Source organism: Podarcis gaigeae, assembly GCF_964106915.1.
Source record: "Podarcis gaigeae genome assembly, chromosome: 1".
Lineage (NCBI taxonomy): Eukaryota > Metazoa > Chordata > Lepidosauria > Squamata > Lacertidae > Podarcis > Podarcis gaigeae.
In genome coordinates, this window is record NC_139678.1 from 51,497,006 (window position 1) to 51,523,616 (window position 26,611).

At 44.9% G+C, this 26,611-nt stretch overlaps 1 protein-coding gene across 6 annotated transcripts; it reads right to left on the minus strand.

Moving 5' to 3' along the window:
• Window positions 1-1,165: 1,165 nt before the first annotated feature.
• SLC35C1 (solute carrier family 35 member C1) lies at window positions 1,166-24,535 on the minus strand. 6 transcript variants are annotated; one of them, XM_083752118.1, is made up of 4 exons: window positions 24,416-24,535; window positions 23,532-23,710; window positions 5,212-5,765; window positions 1,166-2,918 (listed from the first exon to the last, which is right to left on the minus strand). In XM_083752118.1, the coding sequence occupies exons 3-4, from the start codon at window positions 5,732-5,734 to the stop codon at window positions 2,359-2,361; spliced, it is 1,083 nt and encodes a 360-aa protein (XP_083608244.1). In that variant the 5' UTR covers window positions 5,735-5,765; window positions 23,532-23,710; window positions 24,416-24,535; the 3' UTR covers window positions 1,166-2,358. The 6 variants fall into 6 exon arrangements, with proteins under 6 accessions (XP_083608244.1, XP_083608245.1, XP_083608243.1 ...); XM_083752119.1 differs by having other exon boundaries at window positions 24,364-24,471; XM_083752117.1 differs by lacking the exon at window positions 24,416-24,535 and adding an exon at window positions 23,993-24,305.
• Between the last annotated feature and the right edge of the window lie 2,076 nt (window positions 24,536-26,611).

Consider the following 26,611-nt stretch of genomic DNA (forward strand, 5'->3'; position numbering starts at 1 on the left):
TGAGTTTTGGCAATATGCAAATATAAGCAAGTTGATTTAAGTAAATAACTAATAAATAATGGCTATATGCTTATTTAATGATAGGCTTGAAAGTGGGGTGGGATAGTATAAAGGCACATCTTGTGTAAAGATTTGATCTGCATTAATTCCTTTTGTGGAAAAATGCTGTCTCAAGTGATGGTGGCCCACTTGTGAACAATGTTTGCCAATTTATGACAGGTCTCTTGAACGTTGTTTCTAAGACCTACAAGAAAGATTTAGGAACATAAGAAGAGCCTGTTGGATCAGGCCAAATGGCCCAACTGGTGCAGCATCCTGTTCTCCCAGATGCCTGTAGGCAACCAACAACTTCCAACATCTCACTTCCCTGGATGTCCACTTCAAGAATCCCTACCGTCATTTGATTAGAAGTTCAAAATGTCGTGAGCTTTTCTGAGCTATGATTTTAGGGAGTTGGACTCATGTGACTCTTCCAGAAGTGGCAGTGGCCTTGCTCTGACTCAGGTGTAGCACTGGTCTATCAACATACGGCTCTGAAGTTCTCGTGCATGGCTTCCACTGGCAGGACTCAATGCCCTAGTAGGTACACATGTTAAACGGGGATCACCAACATTTGGAATTTTGAGGAAGTCCAATTGGGGGGGGGGGGGGCATGGCATGGCACAAAATGACTGCTACATTCAAAAGAGCAGGAAAAAAGACAGGGCCAACCACCCACCAAAAACAAGTGCAGCCATTTCCCCTCCTCCAATTACTTCAGCCACCACCACACTTGGGCACGGAGAGAAGCTCTTTGCATCAATTCTCTGGCATCCAATGAAATATGGGCATGTTTAAAGGATGTGTGTTCAGTATAGGAGAGGCAGTGCTGGTTCAAACAGGAGCTGAACAGGAAGAGCAAACAGTCTCTCCTGCACTGCAGATTTTTGGCAAGATATTTACACAGGAGAAACTGGTGCCAGCAGCAAGGGGTCACTTTCACGATCCTTGAGATAACATATGCTAGCACCAGTTGGCTAGAAGTGAGTTAAGGCTTTAAAAAGAAAAATAGCCTAGGGTTTAGTTTACATGAAATCCTCTGCTTGGAGCCATCCGTGGCCTCCTTTCACTATTTATCCCATTCACCTTACCATTGTCCAGGAAGCAGTCAAGCCACTCAAAATAGTAATAATGGTGAACCATACTTTTATTAAATAAATGTAACAATCAAAGTTCCACAGTGGAAGATTTGTTTCCCAATACAAAATCATAGAAGATTGGGGGGGGGGGCACAGACATGAGAAAAAGGCAACAAGGCAAATGTGTGAAACATTCCAATGAGACGTGGGCTCTTGGAGCCCATGGGAGGGTCACTCAGTAAAGGAGTGCATACGTATCATTAAATCCTATCTCTCTGAAGAGCAGTGGGCATGCTGCCATTTTAGTTTCTTCAGAGCCCATTAAATGCAGGTCAGGCCGGCCACTGAAATACTTTCTTTGATCAGTGATCCTGGGGAGAAGAGTCGGGCCTAGCACGACCGCTCCTCAGTTAAGAGCTGGAATTTCTCAAGGAATTGTGGGAAGGCCAGACTACCACTTTTCAAAACTCCTCAGGCCCAACTCCCTTTCTCGTGAGTCAGCCCTGAGACCCAATGACACTCCACTTAGAAATGATAAACAAATGGTGCTGTTCGAAATCCTCCACAACCCTCACTAAACCCAAATGCATATCCTTTGGTATCTCTGGGGGTATTTCCACTCACCATAGGAAGGTGGTGCCCTCGTATTTCTTGGTACAGATTTGCCCCATGGGGGCAAAAGGGGTTAATGACCAAGAGGTTAGTCCTTCAGCAAGCACACCAGATTGCATTGCGCGGGAAGACAATGTAGAGATGCACCTTCACAGAAAGCCCACTCCCCTTGGGACAAACATAGGCAGAATCCCTCTACTCTTATTTCTTTCAAGTCTTCTTCCATTGGTCCTTTAACAGAACACACACACCTTCCTTTTACCAAGGGAAAAGCAAGGCGCACAAAGGCAAGTAGCTAGTAGTGATAGCAGCCATTTTTTCAGGAGCGACTTGACTGACCACAAGTCCCTTATCTGAGCTCCCCAGCCCCACCACCAACCCTTGTCACCTCCGTGATAGAAAACCAATTGTGAAAATCCCCCCCCCCCCCTGACCATGATTACCACAGCAAACTGTATCTGTGGAGGAATCTGGCCCGCCTGCCAATTTCCACCTCCCACATATTTGCAGCCACAGGATTTCCCGGCCTTGCGGACTCCAAGCCCTGGCTCTCTCCTCAGCCAAGCTCCACTGCATCTATGCATGCAGGCTGCAAGTGCAGACAGTGAAGGTCCAGCCTGGGGCGAGTTTAGACACCAGTCTCATTTTTCTCGTTTGCTTTGGGAATAGGTTCCTCCTGCACCTTCTTCATCTCCAGCCCTTTCACCCAGGTGTAAGCAAAGGAGCCCCCGAGAACCATCATGTTACTAGTCCACCATAGAAAGCTCTTGGTTTCTTCATAATAGCCGACAGCTAGCACGGTCTGAGCACATGCTTTCGCGGTCCCAGAGACGTTGTGAGTGAGCGGGCTGGTAAATTTGATCTGAAGTCCTGTCACATAGCCGATAGCGAAGCCGAACACCCCGCTCAGAGTCATCATGCCCCAGAAGTTGAGGCTCCCCAATTTATCAAAGTAGTAGAGTGTATGGAACTCACCAGAGAACAACATGAGCGGCAGGAACAAGATACAGGCATTGATGTTGTTATAGAACGTCAGGCGCCAGATGCTGCTATCCACAGCAGGCAGCACTTTTTTAGTGTAGATCGCATTGAGCGAGACGCAGAGGCTGGCCAGGATTCCGAAAACTATGCCCGCCCAGGACAATGTGCCTTCAGCTCCTTCCTGGTCTATACCGAGCCAGAAGCCGCCTGCAAAGCAAAGAAGACTGGTGACATACTGGCCAGGCAAGAAAAGCACAAGAAGAGCCTCAGAATTAGCAACTTAATCCTTAAGATGCGAGACTTTGACAACTCAGGAGGGGAGAGCAGTTTCTACTCCCTTAGTGTTGTTTATCTTTGGAGATTTGTGGACGCACATCAAGACTGTCCTGATTCTTCTGGGGATCATTGAAAAGGAGAATTGGGAACTCCCGCAGAGCACTGATTACAAGAAAATGTGTTTTTGTTTCTAAAACTTTAATGGAAAGTCCAAAATTTCAACACAATATTGCATTTGAGTAAGCGTTTTGCTGCTGAATATCTTTAGGGCTGGCTCAATCAGCTGCCCTCCCTTACTGAAATTCTGATTCTTATTGGGTTCTGACTCTTGATTTTTAATTCTCTGTTTTCTAAACTCTTCAGTTTTATTTGGGAGAGGCAATTGTGTTTTGTTTTTATTTTGTTTCTAGGAAATGTTATTGAGTATTGTTGTGTTTTTATGTAAGCCACTTAGATATTTTTATTATATTAAGATGTATAATATTTTTGAACAAATAAATAACTTTGTAGTGGGAAGAGGAGATGGACTTGTGGGGCAAGAAATGGTAATTGTAGAGAAATACTAAGCTCTGAAAGTTGCTCAAGCTTCTAGCTTTGACACCAACATCTTTTCTCAGTATTCCCTCACTCAGTTCAAGTCAACTTCTTACCAATTCTTTCCACAGATGGTGACTATATGTTGCTAAGTTTTTCTGTATAAATATAAGAGCTTAAAACTTTTATGTGGAAAAATAAAAGTTTATGTGCAAGCCACTGGATTTTTCTCCCATGTGAAACGCAAGCATGTATCTTCCATGTGCTATTATAAGTACTGTATGATCACTCCCATCACTAATGGAGATTAGAAATTTACATGCTAGTACTACCTACCAGTTTAGAATAGGCAAGCATCTCTCAGCTTGTAACAGACCTAAACATCAAGTGTTCCCTTTAATCCTTACAAGTAGTACTGTGAGTGAAACCAATGGTACCATCCATCATACCCATGGCACTTACACCTGTGATGTACTTAATGTCACATTGTCCAACAGCAGTTTGCATTGAACAAAAAGGCCTATCCTTTTTAGGCACAGTAACAAATCAGATAAAGAACAAAGCACTAAGGGACCCATGAGTGATCATGGAATGCAACAGGGACGAACAGGAGTTCATTCGGAAACTTCACAAAGGCTATGGTTCCTTTGCACGCCATGAAGAATTGAAGATTCCTTTAAGAACTACAGAATATTTCCTTCTGGTCAACTATCAGCAGACTTTTCTGCCTTACCTTCCCCAGTTCTAAGACAGCACCTGACAAATTAGATTGTCACTTATGAAAGCTTTATTTTTTTAAAAAAAAAAAGCTCCAAAAAAGTTAGTCCTAAAGGTATTAAACAAATTTCTCTCTGTGTGTGTTATAGAGGACAAGAATATAACTTTCACATTTTATACAAGCTACAGATCCGTGAGGCTAACAGTCTAATTCAGCAGGGGAACAGCCTTTCAGCTGTTACCAATAGGGCCGGCTCTATCATTAGGTAGAGTGAAGCAGCTGCTTCAGGCGACAGTTGCTTTGGGGAAAGTAATGGCAGCAATTCCAGTTATTTTTCCTGAGCCATTCCCCTCTGCTGGAGGGCAGCTGTGCACACCACACCACCTGCTCTGCAGCCCCACACTAGACTGCTGCTGAGGAGCGGTGGAGAATGCTATCCCAGTATTGAAACGAGAGTCAACTACCCATCCATTAAACTTCTGCATGTGGTCTGACTGAGAAGGGAAGGGGGGGTATATTGTCTTTCAGGCAGCAATATGCTATTGATAAACAACTGAAAGTTAGAAACCATACTGCAAATCATCCATAGACTCTTCTGTCCATCCTTACCCTAAGGCTGCAATTCTAGGCCTGTTTTCTTGGATTAAATCCCAGTGGGATTCAAGGGGGCTTCTAAGTGAGAGTGCATAAGCTCAAAAGGCACTGGACACGGTTATTTGTAGAGAAGCAAAGGCTTGGGGGGGCGGGGTGGGAATGGGAGAAGTTAGGGACACAAACCCATTTTTTCCCTGCTGGTTTGGGGGGGAAATGGGGGAAACCCTGGGGTTTCTTCCACTTTGGGGGTGGGGAGGAAACCAGTTCCCCCCACTCCCAAATTGTTCCATTTCCCCCACTACTCCATTTGCAAATTCTACCTTACTAGAACATACCACCCCAAGGTGCTTCTCTGCCATACCATTAGACCCTACTCACCTATGATGACCCCGCAGGCCAGCAGGGCGTACAGAGAAGTGGTCTGCTTCAGGAGCAGGTAGGAGAGCAGCACATTGAAGACGGTGGTGAGGGAGCGCCCCACGTTGTAGAAGGCCACGTCAACGAACTTGAGGCACAGGTTGTTGAAGGTGATCATGCCGATGAAGACCACCGAGAGGGGCAGGACGCTGCGGGACACCTTGAGGTCCATGCGGATGGAGGGGAAGTCCACGACGCCGGCCGGGCAGCAGGAGGCCACGAGGCTCAGGACCTTGCAGATGAGGACGGTGACAAGGCACTGGTAGAAGGTGACGAAGAGCGGCGCTTCGAAGCGCAGCGAAGGGCTGCCCAACAGGTACTTGTTGAGGAACACCATGGTGATGGAGATGAACCAGTAGAGGGAGACCACCGTGGCGATGCGCAGCGCCCGGATTACGAACGGAGGCTGTTTGCCGCCGCCACCGTCCTCCCCTTCCAGGTGCTGCTGCTGGAGCAGCGGGTCCGAGGATCCGCTGAGGGCCATCTTGAGGATCGCCGAGCGCTTCAGCTGCACCCTGTTCATGGCGGAAAAGAAGCGGGGGAAGCAGCTCAAGGGAGGAACGAGGAGGAGGTGCCCGCGGCTACTCGCGCCCCGACGGCCCCGCAGCCAGCAAAGGGCAGCGCCGGCAGGTTCATGGACGAGATCCCCGCGCTGAGAGCAGGAAGCCGCGGGGCAATCTCGGGGATCGCTGAAAGGATCTGGCGGCGCCGGCGAGAAAAGGCAAGGCAGGCAGCCGTCTTAAGCGTACTCTACTTGCAAAGAGGACCCATTGCAATCGATCAATGGGACACGCCTCCAAGAAACGTGTTTGGCTCGGGGAACGGGAGCCAGGTCCGCGCAGGGCTCCGGCCTTCCTAGGTAAAGGTTGCGCTCACCCCCCGAGCCGGGAAGGGGACGCCCGTTCGCTCACTTCCTCTCTGCTGGAGCCCACCAGTCCCCGAGCTCGGCTCCGCCTGCGAGGGGCCGGCCCCGGCTTAAAGGAGCCGAGCGCTCCGGATTTGCCGAGGCAGCTGACGTGTCGCGATGGCGCCTGTCGCAAGATCGGGAAACATCGGAGCGACGCCGGTGGCACCTTCCGCGCGGGCCAATGTCCCTTTGAGACGCCTTCCCGATCCCGCTTCCCTCGCCCGTGGGCCCGATTCCAAGCACGGGGAGAGAGAGCTCGGGCCAGTGGGCGAGCAGCTCTTTGCAACCTCGCCGTTGCTCGCCTGCCCAAGGCTGCCTCGACTCGGTGCCTCCCGGTCGACAGCAGTTAGGACCCCCTTCGGACGGTGCTACGGCCAAGGCTCCCGCATGGCAAACGGACAGAGGAGGGAGTTTGAGAAGAGCCGCAGCTCTTGGACCAGTTGCCTTGAGTGCAGAAGGGCACTCAGTGGCATCTCCCGGTGGAGAACCGGTGGCCCACCCGATGTTGCTGAACTATAATTCCCAGTAGCCCCAGCCACCATGGCCAGTGTTCAGGGATCATGCAAGGTCGTGAAGGCCACAGGTTCCCCACCCTGGTGTGGACCATACAGAGCAATGGTCTGGGTATCTTCCCATGTGTGCCGCTACCACAGCCTCCATGCCTATTTGCTCCTCTTGACCCTCTCATTTCCCTCTTCTCTCTGTCTTCCTGGGCGGTGCTGCAGCTAGGACGTTCCACTTGTGCTGTCTAGAGTGATGCAGCCGTGAGAATTGCACCCAATGGCCCGTTTCCAACAACATACAATTGTAGAATTGGAAGTGACCCTGAGGGTCGTCTAGCTCAACCCCTTGCAATCACAGCTGATTGCTGCTCCTTGCAACTAGCACTTGCTTCCCTGCTTTGTTAGGTGGGTAAGTGGCACCTCTGCCACCTCCCTCTGACAAGGAGGGGAGACTCTGTGTATGGGGGGGGGGGAGGGCACAGCAGCTATTAAACACTCACTCCCCAGACAGCCCTTCACTCACCTCTCACTTAAGCAGCAAGCAGCTCTTCTGCCTTCTTGCAACAACAACCTGTACTTCCTGGATCGGATGTTTGCTTGCTTCCTTATCTACCTTTTGGTACCACCCATCAATGAAAAATGCTCATGTGGCATATTTTGGCTATGCAGGCAGGAAAACCAGCAGCTACAGCTTTTCCCATCACTGCAACCCCACATAGAAAGGGTCCACATGCTGAATTTCTCTAGCAGCCTTCAAAGACAGCATGAGCTCTGCTAGAAATTATGTTTTGTAACCTTGCTTCTCCCCTCTCTCTTTCAGCTGCTATTGTTTCATTCAACTTATTTTCATTTAGTACAGTTATATCCCACCTTTCATCCCTTTACCCCTTCCCAATAAAATACCAAAGTTAATGGACATTGCCATTCAAATGGTTTGCATGCTCTGTCATGTGATCAATCATGCAGGGAGGGACTTACCTGCCCCCCCAATATTTTATTCAAGTTGGCACCCCTGCAAACCAGTGTAACAGTCAACCAACATCTCAGCCTCCAGCATACTACAACCTGGTACCTCAGGTTACAAACATTTCGGGTTACAAACTCCGCTAACCCGGAAGTAGTGTTGTTGTTGTTTAGTCGTTTAGTCATGTCCGACTCTTTGTGACCCCATGGACCAGAGCACACTAGGCACTCCTGCCTTCTACTGCCTCCCACAGTTTGGTCAAACTCATGTTAGTAGCTTCGAGAACACTGTCCAACCATCTCGTCCTCTGTCTTCCCCTTCTCCTTGTGCCCTCCATCTTTCCCAACATCAGGGTCTTTTCCAGGGAGTCTTCTCTTCTCATGAGGTGGCCAAAGTATTGGCGCCCCAGCTTCAGGATCTGTCCCTCCAGTGAGCACTCAGGGCTGATTTCCTTCAGAATGGAGAGGTTGGATCTTCTTGCTGTCCATGGGACTCTCAAGAGTCTCCTCCAGCACCATAATTCAAAAGCATCAATTCTTCGGCGATCAACCTTCTTTATGGTCCAGCTCTCACTTCCGTACATCACTACTGGGAAAACCATAGCTTTAACTATACGGACCTTTGTTGGCAAGGTGATGTCTCTGCTTTTTAAGATGTTGTCTAGGTTTGTCATTGCTTTTCTCCCAAGAAGCAGGCGTCTTTTAATTTTGTGACTGCTGTCACCATCTGCAGTGATCATGGAGCCCAAGAAAGTAAAATCTCACTGCCTCCATTTCTTCCCCTTCTATTTGCCAGGAGGAGATGGGACCAGTGGCCATGATCTTAGTTTTTTTGATGTTGAGCTTCAGACCATATTTTGCACTCTTCTCTTTCAGCCTCATTAAAAGGTTCCTTAATTCCTCCTCACTTTCTGCCATCAAGGTTGTGTCATCTGCATATCTGAGGTTGTTGATATTTCTTCTGGCAATCTTAATTCTGGCCTGGGATTCATCCAGCCCAGCCTTTCGCATGATGAATTATTCATATAAGTTAAATAAGCAGGGAGACAATATACAGCCTTGTCGTACTCCTTTCCCAATTTTGAACCAATCAGTTGTTCCATATCCAGTTCTAACTGTAGCTTCTTGTCCCACATAGAGATTTCTCAGGAGACAGATGAGGTGATCAGGCACTCCCATTTCTTTAAGAATGTGCCATAGTTTTCTGTGGTCAACACAGTCAAAGGCTTTTGCATAGTCAATGAAGCAGAAGTAGATGTCTTTCTGGAACTCTCTAGCTTTCTCCATAATCAAGCACATGTTTGCAATTTGGTCTCTGGTTCCTCTGCCCCTTGAAAATCCAGCTTGCACTTCTGGGAATTCTTGGTCCACATACTGCTTAAGCCTGTCTTTTAGAATTTTAAGCATAACCTTGCTAGCGTGTGAAATGAGTGCAATTGTGCGGTAGTTGGAGCATTCTTTGGCACTGCCCTTCTTTGGGATTGGGGTGTAGACTGATCTTCTCCAATCTTCTGGCCACTGTTGAGTTTTCCAAACTTGCTGGCATATTGAGTGTAGCACCTTAACAGCATCATCTTTTAAAATTTTAAATAGTTCAGCTGGAATATCACCACATCCACTGGCCTTGTTATTAGCAGTGCTTTCTAAGGCCCATTTGACTTCACTCTCCAGGATATCTGGCTCAAGGTCAGCAACCACACTACCTGGGGTGTACGAGCCATCCATATATTTCTGGTATAATTCCTCTGTGTATTCTTGCCACCTCTTCTTGATGTCTTCTGCTTCTGTTAGGTCCTTACTACTTTTGTCCTTTATTATGGTAATAACTTTGCCCCAGGATGAAAACAGAAATCACGTGGCAGTGGCACGGCAGCAGTGGGAGGCCCCATTAGCTAAAGTGGTACCTCAGGTTAAGAACGGTTTTGGGTTAAGAACAGACCTCCGGAATGAATTAAGTTCATAACCAGAGATACCACTGTATAGCAATGTTGCCACAATTCTGTGTTCACATTCATAGTCCCCATTGTCAACCCTTAAACAGGATAGATTGTACATGACAGTAAGTGAGCAAACTGGCAAGTGAGCGAGGAGTGGCAAACCGGAAGCTTACTACTTACTTCCTTATTACTTGGCAAGTCCGTTCAGATTACTACATGCACACCATGGCTGCATCTTCCTAGCCACCAAAGCTAATGGCTGTTAATGGTTCAGTGCTTTCATTCATTTATTTATCCATCTAATCCCTTGCATGCTTTTAAATACATTATTGACTTTTACAATATATTCTGATCATGTCTTTCATGGACTAGTTGAACCTTTGGTTATCTATATCCTTAAGATATACTGCACTACCATCATGGGTTCATGGGTTTCAGATGGGCTATTAACATCAGAATTCTAATAAATATCTGCCATTGACAAAGGCATTTTAGAGCTGGCTGCAGTTGTGGTGCTTGCCACATGCTGCCCCCTGCTGGCAGAAAGCACACACACATTTATTTATTATGTTTTTTTTCTCCTGTCGAAAGTTAGCCTAAGGCTACAGTTTTATTTTTTTTATAATAATTTTTATTGATTTTCCAACACAAATTAAAAAACAAAACAACATACAATACATAGACAAACAAAACATATAAACATGTATAATTTCAAAACCTCTTTTTCATAAGCCTTGCTTCCCAGACTTCCCCTTACCTCCCCTTTTCTGCATCCCTGTTTTAAAATTTCTTCAACAACCCCTCACTCCAATTAACTAATTGCTCATTTTCTTTTTTTTAGCTTCTTCTCATACTTAATCAATTACAGCTGTAATTCTATATTTTTTCCTTTCCCTTGACATTTTAGCACTCATTAATTTTACAACAGTTCTTGAGATATACTTTAAATTTCTTCCAGTGTCTCTTTTTCTTGGTCACGGATTCTGCCCGTCATCTCCGCCAATCCCATGTAGTCAATCACCTTCGTCTGCCATTCTTCCAGTGTGGGTAGTTCTTGTGTCTTCCAATACTTTGCTAAAAGGATCCTTGCTGCTGTGGTAGCATACATAAAAAACGTCCTATCCTTCCTTGACACCAATTGGCCGACCATGCCCAGGAGAAATGCCTCTGGTTTCTTATGAAAAGTACATTTAAGTACCTTCTTAATTTCATTATAAATCATTTCCCAGAAGGCTTTAATCCTCGGGCAAGTCCACCAAAGGTGATAAAAGGTACCTTCAGTCGCATTGCATTTCCAACATTTATTATTGGGCAGATGATAAATTTTTGCAAGCTTGACCTAAGGCTACAATTTTAAGCACACCTGTTTGGATACAAATCTCGCTAAATTCACTGGGAGTTTCTTCTCAGTATTTTTATTTATTTATTTAATTTATATACTGCCCTTCATCTGACGATATCAGGGTGGTTCACAAGATAAAAATACAGGATAAAAGCACAAATAAATAGTTAGAACCAAACAATAACCTCACCTCCCACAAGCACCTTTAAATGGCCATAGAATATTAGTCAGCCAAAGGCCTGGTTGAAGAGGACCGGTTCTCCATGGTTCCAACCAAGCATATCACAGGGAAGATGGAGACACGTAGAAGGGCCTCGGAATATTTTATTTAGTTAAAGTATTTATTGACTGCCTTTCTGAGTGCAGCTCTTAAGGTGGCTTACATGATCAAAATCCAGAAACACAGTAGTAATGCAAAAACTTTAAAAAATATGATCTCAATAGCCAGGCAGTCTCAACAGGGCGAAGGCAGTCCTAAATCATTTAGGGCTTTTGAAGTGTGCTAAGAAATAAATGGAAAGGCAGTGCAGCTATTTCAGTAAGAGAACCATATGCTCCCCATATGCAACCCCTTAAAAATCTGACCAACACATTCTGGGCTAACCTGGGTACTTGTCAAAGGCAGGCCTGTGTAGAATGCATTGCAATACTCCAGACATGATGTGACTCTGGCTTGGTACATGTCACCATGGCCAGGTATGAGTTCTCCAGGAATGGTACGGTTGGCACACTGGTCTCCATTGAGCAAAGGCACTCTTGGTCACAGTCAACACCTGGGCATTTAGTGTCAAGGTTGAATCCAGATGAACTCCCAAGTATGCACTGGTTAATCCTCACAGAAGGCAGCGATGGCTACCAACTTGGATGCCTTTAAAAGATCAGTTCATGGAGAATTAGGCTGATGCTCTACTGACATTGAGCATCTTTGTCTTGTCTGGATTGCACTTCATTTTGTTTGCCCACATCCAGTCGATTGCCATCTCCAGGCATCAGTTCAGGACCTTAAAAAAGATGGAAAGGAGAGTGAGCTGGGTATCATCTGCCTGTGGATGACACCAAACTCCAAATCCCTAATGACCTTCCCCAGCAAGGGACACACATTGACACAGTTCGGCTAACTGAAACATTTCCCCGTCTCCTTCTATTTCTTCAGTGCATCTATGTCCTACACAGAAAAGGATGTAAGTGCCAGTGTGAAGAAGAAGAAGAAGAAGAAGAAGAAGAAGAAGAAGAAGAAGAAGAAGAAGAGTTTGGATTTGATATCCCGCTTTATCACTACCTGAAGGAGTCTCAAAGTGGCTAACATTCCCCTTTCCCTTCCTCCCCCACAACAAACACTCTGTGAGGTGAGTGAGGCTGCGAGACTCCAAAGAAGTGTGACTGGCCCAAGGTCACCCAGCAGCTGCATGTGGAGGAGCGGAGACATGAACCCGGTTCCCCAGATTACGAGACTACCGCTCTTAAACACTACACCACACTGAAGATTTGAGGATGGAGGGAGAGGAGGTGGGGAAAAGTTTCAGAAGAGTGGCAGCCTGGTTCTGCATGCACTCACTTGGAGGTAACGCCACTGCATTCCTTATTCCAAGAAAAATGAGCACAGGATTGCAGCTTGAGTCAAGGAAAGTAGGATCAAGAGTGCAGCATAGTGTAAACTGAGCTCTTATTTGCAGGGCTGGAATTTCTGATATACTGTTGTCTTACGAATGCATGTTAGCCCTTCTGCATTATGCCACGGGTCCACCTCGCTCGGGGTGGGATGAGGGATCTTTTTTGGCCCCAGGGCGACATTCCCTCATGGGCCACAATCCAGAGGCCAGGGCCAGATGCAAAAAGTGGATGGAGCAATAGATGTGACTCATGCAGCAGGCTGCATTCCAGACGTGTCACCCTCCCACACACATTTCTCTACTCAGACAAACAAGAGGCATGATCACAGTTCAGTGACACATTCCACATTAGCAAAAAACCAGCTAAGCAAGGATGTAGATCTGGACCAGAGAGGGGTGTGGCCTGAGAAGAGTCCCAAAGGCTGGACAGAGGCTCTGGGACCTGGGGTTCCCCACCTTGCCTAACCCAGCATTCTGCCTCCAGCTGTGGAAAGCCAGATTCCTCTGGGAAGCTCGCAAGTAGGGTAGGATGTAAAGATAGGAGGCCACTCCCTATTTGTTTATTTTTCCCTCCACATCGAATCTCTGAGTTTGGAGGTTCCACTTATCTATGGTTCCTGATGGCTATTGAAGCACTTCTTCATATATTTGTCTAAACTTTTTTAAAAAAAGAAAAACAGCAGCAGCAAATCAACAATATCACCCCATCTGGTAGTAATGAATTCCATAGATTATTATTTTTTATTATGAACACATGTCCCTTCTACTTATCTAGATCCTGTTCTACTCAAAATATACCTCTGTTTGCTTACAAATAGCACACCCCCCCCCCCAGATATATAATAAGCAGAGATAGCAAGGACCTCTGTTGTAATTTATAGCATGGATGGCAAAACCTGTAGCCCTCCAGATGTGGTGAGACTCTCATCAGCCCCAGGCAGCATGGCCAACGGTCAGGGATGATGGGGCAGAGACATTTGGAGGGCTTCATGTTCTTTATATCCAATTTAGCTTGCAGTTCAAATCCCTTGCCTCCGGGACCTTGATGACTGGCAGCAGAGCTCATGGCAGCAAAGGAAGTGGGACAGATTGGGCGTGATCTCTTGCACAGTGCATTCATTTGTTTTATTTTATATATTTTACATATATTTTATGTATCATCTTTTCTTCTAAGGAGGTGGTGATAATTCTCCCTTTTGCTTCTTATCCTTTTTAGTCTCCTTTTATTTTTCTTTCAGAATCAGGCAACACACACACACACACACACGGACAGTTTGCTGTTCACTATGATAACTATAAAAATATCATTTTTAAATGGAAGTTTCTATTATGCCACATATTGATATCTCTTGTGAGGAAGTCACAGTGTTTGACATGTCTGAACAGCACACAACAGTTAGATGGACTTGAGAGTAAATTAACAGCATAATTTACTATGGAGCACGGTGGTTAGTGAATATAGCACAAGAGGTCATCCTGACATGGAACAGTTTCCTTCTCAGTTACAGAGGTCACAAGATGGTAATTGATGCTGGAGGAGACATAACTCCTGGCACCACATGGTGCAGTTCCAGCAACTTCGTGTTCTGCATGTGGCATTGCGAATCAATAAGGGCCTTGTCTATTCAGTGGCGTTGCAGGTATAAGCTGTAGAGATCATTCCCAGCAACACCAAATAGTCTGCTCAAAAATATACAGGACCTATAAGTCTGCTGTTTATACGTATAACCAGGTCACAAGCTCACCAAGAGGCAGAGTTTTTCACCTGAGCTGCACTCCGTCCAGGCACATACCTGGTTAAACAATGTAAGTAAAAGGGCTTTAACTTTGTGTGGTTGGTGCTGCTGTATCTTTACTAGGGGCATGAAAGAGCTATCTGATGATATTACTACCCACATATAAGGGTAAGTGGTGACATAGAGGGCAGCCGTCCTGTAGGAAGTGGTTTGTAGAAAGATATAAATTGCTGGAGGAGCATGGATTTTGCTCAGCTTCTTTTGTCACCAAAGTAGCAGGTTTCATAGGCAAGAGGAACGTGTAAGGCTCGTACAGCAGACGTCCTATGTCTTGCAGTAATGCAGCCTTTCCTAACCTGAAGCCCTGCAGATGCTTTGGACTACAACTCCCATCAGTCCCAACCAGCATGGCTGATGGGAGTTGTAGTCTAAATCATATTTAGGGTACCAGGCTGGGAAATGGTCTACTAGTAGTAACCTTATTTAGACACGAAAGCAAATAGAATTGCAAAAGCCAAAACCCCCAAACAGACTGAAGAATGCTTATAGGGAATCAGGTCTGGAGATTTTGACTTACTTCAGTGCACACATCCAGGATTTTGCAACCATCTTGCACCAACCCTTTTATTATAACAGAACAATTCCATACACCACAGTAGGCAGAGTATTATGGATTAATCCAGGCAGAGCCATCTAGTCTCTTAACCAAAGATCACCCATTTACATGAAATCAGCAGGGCAGGCAAGCATAGCAGGTACGGTGACTTTTAGCAGCACAAAAGAAAACAATGCATATGTAATGTGTTATGCTGTTCCAGACTGGTGTCACCATCTGTAAGAACAAAGCAGCACAGCTTGCAAATATATGTTATAAAACAATATGCATTCCATAATGCCAAGCAGCTCCATCTTTGGCTCAGATCTGTTCTTGCTATGGAGATGGAAACTCTTTCGTAGCTCTGAAGGACCACATCCCTGCCTCATACACATGCCGGTTTCTGAACCGTATGTTGTTGTTGTTTAAATGCCAGTAGTGTCACCCCACTTTACTCCTTCTGTGTACCTATCCAGAATGAGGCCACCCTCCAGACTGGTCTTTTACAGTGGCTGTATTCAGCAACAAGCGTATACACATTCCACGTGTACAGTATTATTAGCGGTTTTGTTTGGGACATCTCCTCTTGCTTCAGAAATGCTCTCCTATGCTGCTGCATTATTGACTCTTCTCAGTGCTCAATAGCATTGTGTCCTTCCCTGGCACCCACTGTGTGTGCGGGCTCACATGCACCAGGCGGGACCAGAGGCTGGGCATGGAGGGTAAACAAAACCCGCTGCACCAGCCCAACCCACACCGCTGGTAGTGCCAGGCAGGTGGGCACAGAGGGTTCATGGGGCCATGCTGTGATGTCACTTGCCCACCTAACAAGCTGGAACATGTGCAGAGGAGGGCAACCAAGATGATCAAGGATCTGGAAACCAAGCCTTATGGGGAATGTTTGAGGGTGTTGGGTATGTTTAGCCTGAATAAGAGGAGACTGAGGGGAGACAGGGTAGCCATCTTCCAGTATCTAAAGAGCAGTGTCACGTGGAAGATGGAACAAGCTTGTTTCCTCCTGCTCTGGAGGGGAGGGCCCAAAGAACTTCCTGTTTGACAGTGGAACTGACTCCCTTGGAGGGTGGTGGACTCTCCTTCATGGAAGGGTTTTAAGCAGGGATTGGATGGCCATCTGCTGTTGATGCTTTGGTTGAGATTCCTGCATTGCAGGAGGTTGGACTAGATGACCCTTAGGTTCTTTTCCAACTCTACAATTCTATGATTCTAAGACCTAGACATACCATACAGGGAAATTACTTTACATAATTTACATAAAAATGCATTTTGGGGCTTGGCGGTCTGGTCTACTTCTTATTGGACCTACAGGTCCATGAAACGTTTCTCCACCCCACCTTTAATGTTTGGGACCTGCTTATACCTCACCCTCTTAACCACTGTAGTCTCTCATTCCAACAGTATGCTGGTAGAAAAATGTTACGTTAATTTCACAAACAGAACCTCTGAAACAAATGCCTAGGATGGGTGTTGGCATGAATCTGTTTGCATTTTAACAGTGTATTCTAGCCTTCTCTCTTTCATAGAAATACCATGTTCCTTACAATAGCATTCTAGTTGGATATTGCTTTCACATCTTTCATTTAATTCCCTTCATTGTCCTTTTCCTTCATTAGCATAATGTAAGTGCAGCGGTTAGAGAATGCAAAGTCCCATTGTATTTTAATCTTCTCTGTTCCCCCCACCCCACCCCGACAGCTTGTTTCCTGCACAATTCTCTGCTACAGTCTTGCCAAGATTTCTTTCAGACAAGTGGCCAGGTAAGTGGGATGGATGTTTACCATGTTCAGTTTTGTATGCTTACGGTGCCTTAACCAGGTATATAAAGTGCCTTGCACTTTGGCAGAGGCAAGCTATCCATAAATCAAAGAAAACATGAGAAGGTACACAAGCATGGGAATTTAAAACATGCAAGAAACTCTGGTTTTATGTTTAAAACTAGGTGATGATGACACATGTCCCTGTCTCACTGGGTACCACAACTCTGCCTGGCATACTATACTCTGTCCATCTTATAACATTCATTTCCTTTTCTTCAGCAAGCTTAAGGTCAGGTACTATAAGTAAACTATTTTGTTACAAATGTAGATTTTTTTGGGGGGGGGAGTGGGGAATCTATGACGCAGCATCTACTAGGGGGTTATTTCACCATTCTCTAGCTTGAACGCTAGCCCACATTTACTATATCTGTGCATTTATACTGCCAAAAAGATAGGGTTGCGTACACATTATAACTTTAAAGCCCATTCAAAGCTCATTCTTTCCTTCAAAGGATTGTAGTCACTGTAATTTACCCCTTGCAGAGTTGGAATTCCAAGAAGACCTTAACAAGCTGCAGTGCCCAATATTCTCTGAGGGAAAGAATGTGCTTTGAATGTGCTTTAAAGATACACTGCACACTCAGATTGTATCTATACTGCAGCAGTGTAGTATAGGTCAGTTGATCCCACTTTCCCGCACTGACCACTTGAAAATCGCTGTGGGTCTTGGTAGACCACTTAATTGATTTTAATGCTGGTTATAGCAGTTGTAATGCACTGAGCTAGATGCAGTATGGTTTTTAATTGTATTTCGTACTGATTTTTTTTATTTCTTATTCAAATCGTAGTACAATAAAATACAGTATAAGAAATAAAAGAACCAATTGACACACAATTAAAAATAAAGATGACTATTTAATACAGTGGATGTACAGCTTTCCGTTTTCAACTGCAAATCCACAGACATGCCATAAACCACCTGACTGAAGTTTGTGGACCAGTTTGGGAACTCCTAGTATAGGTGAACTTTGCTGGGCACACACTGGCTACCGTACCCTGAATTTTGCATGGATCCATGCAACTTGCATTCTTGGCCCAGTGTCTCTCCACATTTACTTTGGTGTAGAAATGAGCAGGACTGAGCTGTGCATCAGCAAAATGGTCTGTGTCAATTGCCCCTAAAAATGTGGAATGGAACTCAAACATCTTTCTTGCACAGTATTGTTTGCTTTATTTTAATTTGTTACAGCAGCTAGCAAGAAACTTTAAAAAGAAGTTTAGGGTACCAGCCAATCCCCAGTTTGCAATACTTGTGCATCCATGAGCAATTTATCAAAAGTGTTGGAGGACATTCATTTCATAGTGCATTTTGTCCGATATTTATGAGCAATTGCGATAAATAGCCCTGATACGAACAACTGAGTACCTAACGCAGGCTGAAATGCAAGGCAGAACAATGAAAACATTGTTGAAGCCTGCTGAGAATGCCTATCTTTATCTACATATCTAAAATGTTTCCCTATTGAATAGCGTACTTTCCCATTACCTCTACATTCTATATCAATAAAAGAACTAGATGTGTGTAGATGCTATGTTAGATATTGTGGCTAAGCTTGTTAGTGAGGGCATCACCTTCCTGCAGGACCTTGTTGTTGGTACAGCTGGGATTTGTGTATTAATAATGATAATAATATTTTTATTATTTACACCCCACCCATCTGGCTGGGTTTCCCCTGCCACTCTGGACAGCTTACAGCATATCTAAAAACATAATAAAAACATCAATCGTTAAAAACCTCCCACTAAAGGGCTGCCTTAAGATGCCTTATAAAAGTTGTGTAATTCTTTGTCCCCTTGACATCTGAAGGGAGGGCCTTCCACAGGGAGGGTGCCACTCTCGATAAGTCCCTGGTGCAGACCTACACAAGCTGTAGCCATCAAGCTGAAGAAATCGCACTAGCCCTATAACGTTGCGGACAAGGTACCTGACATTAGTCCCAGGAAGGCAGCTGTTGTCAAACTTTTACAAGAGCTCTAGGGAGGAATTGCTCCTCTAAGTAAGAACAGGAGCATGAAAAAAACACATAACCACAATGTAACAAAAGTAGAATAATAGAATCATTGAATTGTAGAGTTGGAAGGGACCCTGAGGGAGTCAACTAAATCTCAACTAAAGCACCCTGAGCCATGGTCATCCAACCATACATTGGATAGAAGGCCTTGACTGCTGCCTTTCAGAATCAGTTTGCCACATATACAATGACAGCAGCCTTCTCTTCTCCATTCATCAAGCCAACTCCATTTCTGCCTTCAAACCCAGCTTTTCATGAAAGCATTTCTGGAGCCACATGGCTGTACCTCCATTGCTGTCTTTTCCCTTTGCCTTCCTCAACACCTATTTGACAATCTCTAGCATCTCCCTCCACTCCTTTCTAATATACAGTGTATAAAACAGGATTTCCCAACCTTTTGGGGTCAGTGGGCACATTTGGAGTTTTGAGAAAGGGCCATTGACAAGGGTCACAGAATGGCTACCAAAACACAGGTTACTGTTGTTTAGTCATTTAGTCGTGTCCAACTCTTCGTGACCCCATGGACCAGAGCACACTAGGCACTCCTGTCTTCCACTGCCTCCCACAGTTTGGTCAGACTCATGTTTGTAGCTTCGAGAACACTGTCCAACCATCTCGTCCTCCGTCGTCCCCTTCTCCTTGTGCCCTCAATCTTTCCCAGCATCAGGGTCTTTTCCAGGGAGTCTTCTCTTCTCACGAGGTGGCCAAAGTATTGGAGCCTCAGCTTCAGGATCTGTATTTCCAGTGAGCACCACTACACTACACAGGTAGCACCACTAAAAGGTGTGGGCCTACTGCTCATCAGTCTCCCATCAGTGGGGGAAAAGGCACCTATTTTAGCCACCACTATGCTTACTCACAAAGAGATGCTTTTTTCTGAATGGAAATGAGGGTGGGCTTCAGTCCTGGCATCCAGCAAAACTTGGGCATGTCTGACAGAGCATTTTCAACATAAGAGGCCAAGCAGGACCTCAGCAGGGAAGCGCAAACTGTCTCATGTGCACCATGGATTTTTCAGGATATAGTTATTTATTGAATTTGTATACCACCCTTCCTCCAGAAGGAGCCCATGGTGGCGACTGAAACCTTTCATGGGTGCCATAAGAGGTACTGATGGGAACAATGGCACCCACAGGTGTCACCTTGGTGACCACTGAATAAGCCTTTTAGGTTTCACTTTTAGGTTCTACCAGCTAGGACCAATAACATGTAGAATACTGACTGGAATGATGATATTCATTATACACGTCTTGCAATAAAAGTGCTATATACAACTGACATTCAGTCCTGTGTGGTGATTTCTGGAGAACAAAACATGTTGCTATAGTGAGATAGCGACACTGGAGGGCACCAAAGTGCCTGCTATCGGAAAACTACATAGCAGGTGTACAAGCGGAAGCTTCTCATTGATCCAATGACCATTTCATACATTTATGCAGCAACAAACCTCAGCTTGTAACCAAAAGAACTCTCAAAACGGAACCATAGCCAGTTCTGTCTCCTTGATGAATGGTTTTACATTTTTAAGGTATACACCTAGATCATCATATGAATATAAACACCCCCCCTAAAAAAAAAATGACTGTTAGAGGCAGGGAATCAGCTCAAACCTTTCAGAAGTGTAATGAAGAATGAAGAATATAAAGGATTAAAAGTTTTCTTATACAGTTCTAATTTCTCAAGGATCTTGGTGAAGCTGCTAAGACCACAACTGTAGGAGGAAGCAGTTGTACAGTGCAGAGTTTCTAAATATTACTAATGGGAAGTGCTGCTGTTACCTACATGCACCTGTCACTGAGCAGTGAGAGATTTCAGGGATGCCAGCACATACCTTGGGTATAGTTTTCTTGAAATGGCAATGCTTGGAAATGGAGGCATTGTCTGTGATACAAGGCTTATTCATGCATATAGACTGGCTGAGCATAAGATGGAGAGGTCACAGCATTAGTACTGTAACAGATCCTGCTATAAAATCATAGGGCTTGAAGGGATCCCAAGAGGACACCCAGCCAAACCTCATTCCTATGGCACTGTGTTGTTGCCATCAACATATGCACTTGTGGACAGGGGGCATAACCACCAACGAGCCATTGCTAACAAACAGCCATTAGACAGTTCAGTAGATGTATAATTTCTGAAGGAGTTCTACAAACTGTGTCAAAGATGTCACTGAACCAGTCGCAACAGATCCTGTGACAGATGTGGGCCTCTATAGTTTCAGTCTGCATCCCCTCGGGCACAATGTGTAGCTGGTGATATAGATTTGTCAGAGATCTGGATTCAGTGTGTTTCATCCCTTGTGGCGTTTCTCCTTTTTGAGAGCACTGTGTACCACTGACATTATTATTTATTTACTGAGTTTCATTATTTTATCATCAAAACAGGTGACCCGCAAATATCAATATGGGCTGTTTGTATAATACTCATGAAACAAAGAAGAAGAAGAAGAAGAAGAAGAAGAGGAAAATGACTACAAAAATCAATATATGTGCACTGCAAGAACTATGCAGTAGGAGGTATGGGATTCAGCCCTCCAGATTAATATCAGAGGTGGAAGCTATCACTGAGTGCACTTCATTAATTTGATCTCCTTTTTGTTCATAATAATCTCATGGCCTCATAATAATCTTAAAATATAGGTTATTATTGTTGAGGAATTTAGGGTGGGACAGTGAGATGCCAAAGTCCCCAGCTATGTAGGAATTTGAACCAGAAGGCATGTCCACACAGCACATGCTCACTTTAATTTGCTATGGAGCCAACCTATGCCACTTTATTTAGCACCATATAACATATCAAGACACTAGCTCCCTAATAATGTTCCAGTATTCAAATCATTCCCTTGCCTCTGCAAGATGGTCGGGCTACTCTTGTGCATGGCTATGGCTCCTAGTTTCAACCATCCTCCTCCATGGCTGCTTTCCTTGTTTAAAACACAAACAGTTACTCACTCAGTCACAGTTGTCCAATTATGCATTCTTCCAGCTTTTGAGTATTTTATTTCTCATCATGAAGAGCATTGTGGCTGAATAAACACTATTATGTGAAATTTAAATAATGATAAAAGGGGGAAAATACAATCATGCCCTGAAAACTGTGATTGCATCTGCTCCTATTGTATTTTCATATTTCTAATCATGGCGATTATTGAGGTTGAACCTGAGCTATCAAAGCCCCTTTTGCAGCATTCTATGCATGGGAAACGAACTCATTTCCAATCTGGTAGGACACGGGCCAAATTATGTCAGGAGCTTACAGGGATTCATTGCTGATTTTAAGCAAATGTACCTGGTAGTTTATGTGGCACATCTGAAAACTGATACAAGTCTGCATACAAGTTGCACGACTTTGAAGAAGGTCTGGCTTCAGGAAACAGCCATGCTTTAGTGATGAAAAACAACACCCCTGAAAGATACTGTACAGAGACAGGCATGGATCAGGTTGTCAAAGAGGACAATAGCAGGGATGAGGTAGAATTCTTGTTCACTTCAGATTTAAAAAGTGAATTTTCCTAATCTACACTTTATGAAAAAAATACATGAACTGAAACACCATCCTTTGAAATTTGCACTTCTCCCAATTTTGTGTACAAAAATGCATATACAGTGGTACCTTGGGTTACATATGCTTCAGGTTACATCCGCTAACCCAGAAATAGTACCTCAGGTTGAGAACTTTGCTTCAGGATGAAAACATAAATTGTGCTCCGGCAGCAGCGGGAGGCCCCATTAGCTAAAGTGGTGCTTCAGGTTAAGAACAGTTTTAGGTTAAGAACGGACCTCAGGAACGAATTAAGTACTTAACCCAAGGTACCACTGTACTAAAGTTTGCCTATAAATGTCCATATTAGCGAAGCCAGCATACAAAAGTGCTATATTAGGTAACATTGTTTTGCAAAAATGGGTGTATTAAGTACAACTGCATACAAAAACGTGGCACATTGGCAGAATGTCACATTAAAATGCTGATGAGTTTTCACAAGGACTTTTTATTTATTTATTGCAGACTGAATTTAAGACTGGGAAAATGAGAAACAGAAGTTGCCCATCCCTAAGAGGATGGGAGGTGATTGGAATGGAATATCTTGGAAAAACAGCATGTTAGAGGCTGGCTGGGCCCCTGAACAGGAGCACTCCACGCTGCCATGTTTTGTTACAAGTGTCACTGCTTAATTTGAACTACTTTCCATCACCACCCACCTATTCTGCTTTCTTTATCACTGGCAGAGATGCTGCTATTTACTCTTCAGAATAATCAGTAATCTATAGCCAGGATGGTGATGGAAATGTGTGAAACCAGGTTTGGTGAACAGAGAAGGGAACAGAGTAATTAGAAGGAAGATGAGATGAGGGTAGATCAGGGCCGATCCAAGAAAGTTTGACACCTAAGGTGGACCTCAAGATGGTGCCCCCCTCCCTGCCAGGGAAGAACGTTTGAGAGGAGAGCACCAGGAGCAAGGTGGGGAAAGGAAGATTGACACCCGAGTCAGTCACTTTTCTTTGCCTCATGGGTGGGCCGGCCCTGGGGTAGATCATGATAGGGATAGAACAGGGAGGTTTGGGATAAAAGGGCTAGAAGATTCACTACCCCCAGCTCTGCCAGAGGCAGGGAGCACAGAGTCACTAATAGGATGGCAAGAACTAAAGTTACCACTACAGACTCAAAGGGCCATGTGAATTAGTTTCGGTAAAATCAGATTGATCAATGACTATTTGGGAATGGTCAGTTTCTTAGTTTCACAAGTCATCAGATATGATGATCCAAACACAAAACAAGATAAATGGAAAACATCTTTGTATAATCTGCACCTGTGTTGTTTCTGTCTGCAAGTCTGTTCTTACCTTGTCTACCCCTTTGCTGGCACAGACAGGAGTAGTTCAGGAAAGCTGAGATGGAAGAGAAGGTAATAATAGGCTTTGTTTAGGGAACCTTGCAATCTTTCACCCGGGAGACATTTTCTTTGCCACTTAATTTCCTTTGCTGTACAAGAGGCTGCAGCAAAAGTGACCAGCAGGTATTCCTACGATGATAAAAAAAAAGAGGAGAGACAGCCAATATGAGAGGTGAGTGTCCTGCCTCCCATTAAACCCAGAATCATGCTGAGAACCATCCCAAAGGAAGTGCAGTTCTATGCCAAGCAAGACAGCAAGCAAAAAAACCCCCGAGTTCGAGTTCTGTGGGCAGGTTGCTGCCTCATGATTTATCACCCAAGCCCTTGGAAGCTCTCGAAAACCCAGGGCCTAAGTGTTCCTGAATAGTGGCATTAATTACTATTAAAAACACACATTTATATCTCTCTCACCTGCTTTAAATCCTGTGAAATTAGATTTCCCACCCCTCCCCTCCAGCCTCAGTGGCAGCCTGGGGTGCTTTATGGGCCTATAAAGCCTTACAGTGCCTGCAGCCTCTACCGGCTTTTATTTATGAGGCCTATAACAGGCTTCCTGGCTCGACTATCAGTGTCCCCTGATGATTTCATTTCAGTTTCCCTCGGATGAAATGATTCCCCACAGCCTGTGCGGCTCTGAGAGTTTTCGGAGGCAGGGTAGCATAAAGGGTATGCGGAGCCGGCAAGAGGCTGAGCAAAGTGATTTGCTGCAAGCGCCGGCACAGAGTCACTTAGAGTGCCACAAACACACTTGGAGTGTGTTAAGAACGGAGACTTGTGGTTACCTGGCAATCCTTTACTATCAGCAGCAATGGGAGTAAATGTTCTGCCTCCTGCCTAGATTAGATTAGGGAGGCTCAGGAGCGCCTGCTCTTTCCCCTGTCATTCCTTCTAAATAGCAAACTTGGGAGGGTGATTGCCTATCAGTTTGGAAACAAAATGGAGGACACCCCCCCAAAAATAAGGTAGTGGTTCCTTAAAAACTTTGGCAGTGGGGGTGTGTCCTAAGTATGCATACTTGCAAATTAAAAGGATTTTAAAACAAAGCACCAAATGGCCTCCTCACAAGGGCCTGCCAATTTTGCACAGAAAACGTTGGCGTCACTTCAGGATAGGAGATGGGGGCGAGAGAAGAAAACTGTAGAATTTGCCTGCTCCAAACCCCTAGCAGTCTATAGAAAGTATCCTGGAAGGGAGGGGGGTTTGAGATGACAAGGAAAAATCCCTTGCCTGGACTGCAGGTCCCACTTGTTCTATTTTATTATTTACTTAGTTAGATATTTATTAGATCTATATCCCGCCCCTCCTTCCAAATGAGCCCTGGGAGGCAGACAACAAGTAATAAAGTGTCTTAAACATTCCAATACAGATGCAGACTGGGAAAGTTCTCAGCTCAAAAGTCTTCAGAAACTGTAGTTTGTTAAGGGTGCTGGGAATTACAACTCTGTGAGGGGAAACTTCAGTTCCCTTCTTTGAGGGAAGTCATATGCTTTAAATGTGTGTTGGATGCGCTTTAAATGTGTGGTTTGGATCTGCACCATAACTGGTTTTGGTGAAAAGCAGGGTTTGCATGTTTTCATGTCGCTTCAAAAACCAGCAACATCTGTTTAGTCAGATGGTGGCGGGAGGAAGAAAATAAGTTGTTTTTGCAGTCCACGGCATGGTAAGGGTTAACTTGCCTGTAATGGGAGAGCCTGAGAAAACAGCCTACCCTGGAGTGAGGCTTCAATGGACGACTTCTTGCCTATGATAGCAACCTGTGAAAAGTGAGATACTTTTCGGGACTCATTTCTTTAATTTTTCTGGCACTTGTTATGACCTCAGAACACTTCCACTTCAAACCTTCTAGACTCTCCCTGGGGAACTGGCCACATTTGTGCACAAAAGCCAGCCTCCTAGATGGAAATTGATAGATCTTTGCCTCCACTCTCCTCAGGCTGAGCATGTTAATTTATAGATTGGATCTGTCACTCCTGATATATGATATCCCTCTTCCTTAATGCAGCCTTCAAAATGAGTTTTTAAGACTTGGTCATCTGGAGAAACTGTGTGTGTGGAAGGGGCAACTTCTCTTGCTTTGAAGCATTCAGAATTGGGTGTTAACACAGTGGTTAAGAGGAGAAGTTCTTCGTTCAAACTTTATCTGACTCATGGGCTTAAGGAAGTCACCATCTCTGGGTGCCAGCATCAGGGCTGGCCCTACTATTAGTAAACTGTTTTGAGGTGGGTGTTGTTGTTTTTTTGCAGTCAAGTGGTATATTAAATGCTGTGAAATAAAATAAAGAAGTCAGCCTGCCTCAAGAAGCAGATGCTGAGGGCTGGGGCGTGGCCAGCCTGCTAACCTCAGGTGTGGTAGTGGATGCCATCCTGGCACCAGTGTTAAAATAAGTTTCAACTGCCAGCCCAGTCAGCTTCTGTACCTGGAGTGGAAATGGGTACCATTTTGTCCTTTGCTTCAGGGAGCAAAGTAGCTTGGGCAAGCCCTGTTTACTGTCCCTCCCAGCGATATGTAACTTAGTGATGATAACATAGGCCTACTGTAACATGGCAGATGTAGTGATTTACTGTGGTAATGAATGGGAAGTTTTTTTGGTTTTAGGAGCCGTTGGCAGAGCTGCTGCTTACTGGGATGCTGCCGAGCTCAGAAGGCTAGGACGAGGTCAGAAGAAGAAGAAGAAGAAGAAGAGTTTGGATTTGCTATCCCGCTTTATCACTACCTGAAGGAGTCTCAAAGCAGCTAACATTCTCCTTTCCCTTCCTCCTCCCCAACAAACACTCTGTAAGGTGAGTGAGGCTGAGAGACTTCAAAGAAGTGTGACTAGCCCAAGGTCACCCAGCAGCTGCATGTGGAGGAGCGGGGAAGCGAACCCATTTCACCAGATTACGAGACTACCGCTCTTAACCACTACACCACACTGGCTCTCCAGGGTGGCATTCCCACTGGTGCACCTGCAACACCCTGACTTTGCTGCTTTTGTGCCCCACCCCAGCTAGCAGCAGTGGGGTTGCTGTCGGGATGCTGTTTATGTGTCC

Bases quoted from the DNA above. Each gene is read 5' to 3' on its own strand.
- SLC35C1 (XM_083752116.1), bottom strand. From the start codon at position 5,773: ATGAACAGGGTGCAGCTGAAGCGCTCGGCGATCCTCAAGATGGCCCTC. The intron at 2,919-5,211 runs GTGAGTAGGGTC...TTTGCTTTGCAG, and splicing joins GGCCTGCGGGGTCATCATAG to GCGGCTTCTGGCTCGGTATA.